Source organism: Trichomonas vaginalis, chromosome IV, assembly GCF_026262505.1.
Source record: "Trichomonas vaginalis G3 chromosome IV, whole genome shotgun sequence".
In the NCBI taxonomy this organism is placed as follows: Eukaryota; Parabasalia; order Trichomonadida; family Trichomonadidae; genus Trichomonas; species Trichomonas vaginalis.
Window position 1 is genome coordinate 16238190 of NC_067206.1, and position 7498 is coordinate 16245687.

At 31.2% G+C, this 7498-nt stretch overlaps 2 protein-coding genes and 1 pseudogene across 3 annotated transcripts, besides 4 other annotated features; all 3 read right to left on the bottom strand.

Annotated features, from left to right (window-relative positions):
* Nucleotides 1–91: part of a mobile genetic element that runs on past the window's edge.
* Nucleotides 92–999: 908 nt separating this feature from the next.
* Nucleotides 1000–3029, bottom strand: TVAGG3_0104840 (annotated as a pseudogene). The gene has a single exon. A coding segment is annotated over exon 1 (2030 nt).
* Nucleotides 3030–3082: 53 nt separating this feature from the next.
* Nucleotides 3083–3512, bottom strand: TVAGG3_0104850 (protein of unknown function, DUF4106 family; the record flags this gene model as incomplete). Its single annotated transcript, XM_051222907.1, has 1 exon — nucleotides 3083–3512. A coding segment is annotated over one exon (430 nt), but the record flags the coding sequence as incomplete, so codon positions are not given.
* Nucleotides 3513–4931: 1419 nt separating this feature from the next.
* Nucleotides 4932–4968: a mobile genetic element.
* Nucleotides 4932–4968: a terminal%2Cinverted (terminal inverted repeat of Banshee-A3 transposon ID:TVAGG3_0104860).
* A 1059-nt stretch (nucleotides 4969–6027) lies between these two features.
* Nucleotides 6028–6229: a mobile genetic element.
* A 607-nt stretch (nucleotides 6230–6836) lies between these two features.
* TVAGG3_0104880 (uncharacterized protein) lies at nucleotides 6837–7253 on the bottom strand (the record flags this gene model as incomplete). Its single annotated transcript, XM_001298865.1, has 1 exon — nucleotides 6837–7253. The coding sequence occupies one exon, from the start codon at nucleotides 7251–7253 to the stop codon at nucleotides 6837–6839; it is 417 nt and encodes a 138-aa protein (XP_001298866.1).
* Between the last annotated feature and the right edge of the window lie 245 nt (nucleotides 7254–7498).

Consider the following 7498-nt stretch of genomic DNA (forward strand, 5'->3'; position numbering starts at 1 on the left):
TTCCATAAGAAACAGCAGTTGTATATTCGTAAGTTCAGGAACTATTTCTGACCTTCTAATGGCATTGTCGCATTCGTTATACCATTCAAAACATTTCCGTTCATGGCATCCAAAAACTGTTGGCGTTATATTCTGAGCGGCGTACATTTCATATGGGTAAAATATAGAATAGTTGGATTTATGTGTCATAATAGAACCACTCGGACCAAGCTTTACTTTGTTCTACTCTTCTTCTTTGGTGTCGCTTTTGGTAATTGCCCTCTGCTTCAAGTTGTTGCATCTTTGCCTCATGTTCACCTAGTATGTTGTAAATTTTCCATGTCCTTTTTGCCTTTGGGCTCTGGTCGCCATCTCAGGTAACCTATATCCTAGAAAGATTTTGTCATAGTTTGTATTTGAGTCTTCGCTTATTGTTTGCATGACTCTTTCCTGAGTTTCCGGTTCAAGCTCTTCAACAGAGCTTGTCATATGGAATAAGCTCGTTTCCAAATATATGTTTTTGTAGCCATTCTGGTTTTCTTTCCATGTTACCAATAATAATCTTTTGTGAAATGAAAGCTTTTACCCAATGTTTCAGTCTTGCGTCATTTATTTCGTAGTTGGTTTTATTTTGTCAAGGAACATGTTTTTCAATACTAAATTTCATTTGGTACTGTCCATTTGAGTTTTTTAAATATTCATCCCTTCTCGGTTCATTGTCTGCAAAGTAAGTTTTTATGACATTTGTAAACTTTCGTTTGCAAGGTCATGTACAATAGGTTCTCTTCCTTCTCTCTCCCTAACTTTCTTTCTAAACTCTTCACCAAATTATAATCTCTATGGTTCTGTGTAGTTCTTTGAGATAAATGTGTTTAGAACGTCAGGTGTTATATTTCCATCAGCCATGTTCATTTCATACTGGTTTCAAAATATCTGCATCTTTCATATCTTTCAATGGCATTAAAGCCGCGCTGAAAATACCAGCTATATGGGTTCACCATTCACTTCCATTGCGTCTACAACTTCTTGGAATTGTGGTTGTAAGTTTATGAACCACCTATCCGGATTAGCTTTATGACCCCATCTCATTGTAGTTCCATAGTCCTGCAGAAACAAAAGTAGGTTTGTTTCCATATTGTTAGGTTCTGAATGAACTTTAAACAATGTTTCATTTCTATATGTTTTTTGGTGAAATTTAAACCTTTTATTTTCACCGAGTTCAGCCAAAGATTGAACGTTATATGGTCGTAAGTAAAAAGGATTGTTGTATTTGCGTACATTTTCTTTCAGTACTTCCATTCTATGCTGAATATTTTCATCTGATGTTGGAGTCTTTTGTATGTCGGCGAACATTTTTCGATATTCTTCTACTATGTCAGCCGAATTTTTCTTAGACTCTTGGAAAGATTCCATATTCTCCGCATACTCTTGTTGAGGGTCAAGATTTTTCGGCTGTTCCAAATCTTCATCTAGTTCTGTGAAGTTAGTTTCCAAAGGAGGGACTTGTTTGTTTCCTTCAGCTCTTCTAGCTGTTGTTGCTGAACTATTTCTTCCATGTCTGGTTGTATCTGAACTTCTTCCTGTGGAGTTTCTTGTACCTCATCTGCTGGCATTTCATATATTCCGAGACCGTTTTTAACAAGTTCCCTATTTAAGCCATCCGCATTCATAACCCTTTCTTCTTTCGTTCCGTCTCTATTTTTTACGTGTTTCATGAAGATAGTTGAATTATCATTTATCTCTGACACCAAATATCTCGGAGTAAATTCAGTCATGTCATTTGGATGATATGCTATTAAATCATATCCCTTAGCGAGCTTGTATTTTCCAGGTTTGAAATTATATCCCATTTGGTGCTGAACCATAAAGCTAAATAGGTTCGGGTCAGTATTTCCTTCCTTGAACTTTCTAATAGCTTCTTTATATCTGTCACTAAAGTCAAGAGTATCTGGGTAACCATAATTTTCCTTAAGCATTTTTAAGAATTCTTGGTTTCCTTGTTCTCTACTTCTTTTATGTCCTTGCTCTGTTTGTGGTTGTTGCTGTGCAGTGTTTTGAACTGTTGGTTGCTGTGCAGTGTTTTGAACTGTTGGTTGCTGTGCAGTGTTTTGAACTGTTGGTTGTGGTGCAGTGTTTTGAACTGTTGGTTGTGGTGCAGTGTTTTGAACTGTTGGTTGTGGTGCAGTGTTTTGAACTGTTGGTTGTGGTGCTGGTTGTTGTGTTGGTTTTGGTGCATGCCTGTGTCTGTGTCCATGTGACGATGTAAATGTTTTAGGTAGTCCTGGTGCAGGTGCTTCTCTTGGAGGGTTTGGTGGTATATAAGTTCCACTAGCTAGTATATAAGTTCCACCAGCTGGTATATAAGTTCCACCAGCTGGCACATATGTTCCATCTGCAGCATAATGTCCTACCTGACTTTTCGTTTTTAAGAAAGCATTTACTAGGTCTGTTTTGGTCTGTTGTAACTCTTTTTCTTGACTTTCCACAACAGTTGCTCTAACGGCGTCATAGGCACTTTGAACTGCCTGTCTCGTTGCTGCATCTGTTATTTTCGTCATATTTTGTGCTACTTCTCTTAACTCTTTGTCGAAACCTTCAGACTTCAGTTTCTTTCCAGATGAGAAGTCGTTCACTAGTTTCACCTTACTATGAAGAGCTTCGAAGGCGTTCTTAAAGTCAGCATTCATTAAAGCTTCATTTGAACTGTCTTCATCCGCTTGTATTTTTGTCCTTATTGACCCTATAAGTTGGGCTGCTTTGGCGTTGGCTTGGGCATCTAACCAGTCATTATTAGCTTTTATATATTCTGCGCTTTTCATTGCCTTTTGCATGGCTGCGTCGTTATTTTTACTTTCTTGTGCTAAGTTTTCATACTGTACGGTTTGGTTTTGCAACTGTAAAAGTTTTTCTGCCTTTACATTTGCTTCAACTTCTTTTTTATACTCATCGCTATCCATATATGTCTTCAGGGCTTTTTGTTTTATCTCTTCATCTTTCAGTACTTTATATTGAGTAGTATGGTTTTTCAAATTTATAACATCTTGTTCCATTTTTGCTACTTCTGCTGCTTTTTCTGACACTTTTTTCGCATATTCCTCTGTACTTAGTTCTTTCAGTTGTTCTTCTTTCTTCTTTTTCTCTACGTTTAACTCATTGAGTTTCTTTGTGTGTCTGTCATATTCTAGTTTCTTTTCGTTTTCACTTATTTGTTTCTGTATGTCTATGTTTGACTTTTTGACATCTGTTATTTGATTTTTGAGTGAACTCAAATTCATTTGACTTTGAGGGTTATAAGCTGTTCCGTCTGCAGCTCCACCATAGCCTGCCATTTTCGCTAAAAGTGCCGCTCTTAAACCTCCACTCTGTGCACCAATAACTCGGTTTAAAAGCATAGGGTTGCTTGACATTTGTTGCAACATAGTGGGGTCATTCATCATTTGTTGTTGCAACTGTTGTTGTGGTGTCAGTTTTACTATTGGATGTTTCAATGCTCTCTTCCTCTTACGTATATTCTTACGTAGCTTACGTGGCATTTTAAGTGAAGTTAAAAAGCGGTTTTTGACAGATGTTTATATGACACTATTTGTTCAGCACAAAAAACTACTCGGTCAAAGTGTTGTCAGTTTTGTAAAATAACCGTCCTATCTCATTCTATAAGGGGGAAAGGCTTCTCAAAGTATACTTCCTTGGAACGCCTGTAACTTTTCCTGTAGCGACGATAGACCCTTGCTTGTCCGGACAAAGTTATACTAAACATCTTCAGGGCTAGAGGGCACGAAGTGCCTGGAAGGCCATCCCAAGAAAAAAAAAAACTTCATTATACTAAACATCTTCAGGGCTAGAGGGCGCAACGCGCCTGGAGGCCCCACTACCTTTTTTTTTTTTTTATATATAAATATATACATATATAAATATATACATATATAAATATATACATATATAAATATATACATATATAAATATATACATATATAAATATATACATATATAAATATATACATATATAAATATATACATATATAAATATATACATATATAAATATATACATATATAAATATATACATATATAAATATATACATATATAAATATATACATATATAAATATATACATATATAAATATATACATATATAAATATATACATATATAAATATATACATATATAAATATATACATATATAAATATATACATATATAAATATATACATATATAAATATATAAATATATAAATATATACATATATAAATATATACATATATAAATATATACATATATAAATATATACATATATAAATATATACATATATAAATATATACATATATAAATATATACATATATAAATATATACATATATAAATATATACATATATAAATATATACATATATAAATATATACATATATAAATATATAAATAACAAAATATAATCAAAAAATAGTGTTTGGAAATTTAAGGTTAAGTGTCACTTTTTCTACTGTCACTTTTTCGTAAATTCTACCACACTCCAAGAACAATCTTTTAAAATGCGTTTGATTCATTTTTGTATAATTTCATATAGGCACATATATTCTTCCGGGACTTTCCGTGATTTTACCGTAAAATCATTAGTTTACACCAATTTTTCCGTATTTTGAATAGTTTACTGCACTTTTTCCGTAAAATTGAGTTACGGGAATCCGCAAAATTTCCGGACCTCATTTTTCATAGAATATAATAATAATATTTGATAAAAAGATATATTATTTATATTTTTGATTTTTGAATTACGGAAAAAGTGAATTGATAACTTGATTTTTTTATATGGTTAATTTTTCAAATGATATTATGAAGATCTAAAATATTAAAAGTAAAAAATTGAATTACGGAAAAAGTAAGGTCAAAAGTGAAATAAATTTGCAGAACAATTTTCATTGAAATAAGCTTTATTTTTCATTATTAATAACAATGCTGTAATAAACAGAAATTCATCAAAAGTGACAGCTCTCAATTTTTTGACATTTGTAAATTCTAAATTGAATGAGAAAAATGAAATAATACTAAGCATAATACAATATTCTAGATTTAATTATAATTAGGAAAAAGTTAGTTTTGAGAGTACTTTTCATAGGCATATAGAATGAAATCTTCTGAAAAATAATATCATATAAAACTCATATTATTTTCTAATATATAACTATTTTATATAAAAATCAAATTCAATGATCTTAAAAGCGAAGGATAAACCTCAAAATTTACGAATATAATGAGTGGGAATATAATGCTTATCTATCAAAACCATATGAAATATCAACTTTTGCTTTACGCCTAATTTTTGACGACAATTAGCAAAAAATGTTTAAATGTTAACACTCAGTCCATTTGAATATGAAAAATAAAATTGACTTTGATTAAATGTTTTTATTTATCATGCAATTCTTCTTGCGACCAAAGATTTGAATAAAAGTTCAAAAAATAAGATAGCTTAAAAAATAATATACGGTAGTGTTTACTAATAGATGAATAGTATATAAATTCTATTAAAATGGATTTGATCCAAAAAAATATATAAAATTTGATCATAAATAAAATCGTTTTAAATTACTTCTTCATTTAAATTATAACAATTATTTTTGGTTTTATAGTTTTTAAAGCTCATGTGGTTTTTTTAACCACAGAATACTTATGTGCTGTAGCAAGCTTGCAATCCAAAGCTCACGTTAGACAACAAGAGTCATGAAGTCTCATACTAAGGGATATCCAACATATATTTTAATAATCTAATGTTTGTGACAAATATTCAACATAAAATTAAGTTTTCGTTTCGTTACAAGGCATTCATACTTTGGAGATATCATATTTAATGTACAGAAAAGTTAATATTAAACAATACATGCTAAAGAATTAATAAATAAGATAATAAAATAAATTTATACGTAATTACTTTCATTTAATATGCTTTATGCTGTATAATATTGATTAAGAGGCATTAAAAGGTTCCATAATCTGCTTTTATAGGCAAGATTTTTGATAAAAATTTTAAATTTTGAAAAATGATGAGAAAAGGAAAAAAAGGTAAATGAGAGCAAGAGGAGGGAAAAAAAGAAAAAGAAAAGGAAGGGAAGGGAAAAATGAAAGAAAGAAGGACATATAAAAATTTAGATGCGCATTCTTAATGCCGAGGCGGCTTGCCGCCGAGGCGCGATTTTTTTAGGCCTCTACGGTAACCCGGCAATGTTTTTTTAAATCTTGTACAGCCCTAATATACTTTAATAAAAACAATACTATTTCACCTTAAAAATGAATTTCATAAGTCAATATTATTTTTTTGAAAATGTATCAATTTTCGATTAAAACAACATGAGAATAAAATTTACGCAAAATTATTTTAAAAAATGGTTTTAAAAATTTACAATTGATTAAGAATAAGATTGCAAGAAGTTTTGAAGTTTAATTTTAAGAAAAAAATTCGGATATTATTCATGGATCTAAGTAATCTGATATTTGAGTATCGGCACTATACATAAAACATATATTTATAGTTTTTTTGGATTTTTATGATTTTAAATATATTCAAATTTGGCAATCCAATAGATTTTTAAAAAATAGGTAAATAAAAATAGATTACATATGCAGCAGATTTAGAACATGAAACAAATCTTATAGTGACCCAAAAAAAAATTCATGATCCAAAAAAGAAAAAAATTGGTTAAATGGGAATCAAACCTTGGCATAATGAATCATTATGTCGGATGTTTCCACTACACCGGCAGTTCGAAAAATACCCTTGGTGGTTCTATTTAATAGCTACTCCCAACGATAGGAAAAATCTGGGTAATTTAATTAAAAACAAAAACAATAAATAAAATGTAATTTTCGTTAATCAAAGTCATCAATGTCTTCGTCTTCTGATTCCCATTCGGACTTGAAAACTTGATATTCTCCTCCTGGTACACTCTGAATGGATTTTTTGTATTTGTTTTGTTTTTTAGAACCTTTTGTAACAGTTTTTTGTTTCAATATCATTTTGGAGTAACAATTCTCTTCAAATGATTTGACACAATCTTCTGGAAGTGGGGGAAGATGTAATGCTTTTTGTATATCTCCGAGAAAATGCTCTGGATCATTCCATTCTAAGATTGCAACGTTAACTCTAATGTTAATGTTCTTCCAGGCTCTTGATTTGTCCAAATAGCATGCAATTTTGGAGTTAAACGCTTCATTCATGCAGGTAGATCCAATGGAAGAAACTTTGGAAACTATGGGTGTCCATTTGTGAACCAAGTCATAGAGCATGAATTGAAGTTGGATCGAATTGGCACCTTTTTGCCATTCAAAGCATTTGTAATTGTGCGGTTCGCAAAAAGAATGATTGCCTACGTAATGGTAGACACAATTCTCCCACATTTTCGTACGTTTGTCAATATTTTCTTCGGCAAAACATGACCAAAGCCACATACTTAGGCTTGCATTCAGACCCCAGAAAGGTCTCTCTATTTTTTCAATCTTCTGAGTCTTGTCGTTGAAAACTTCAACTGTCT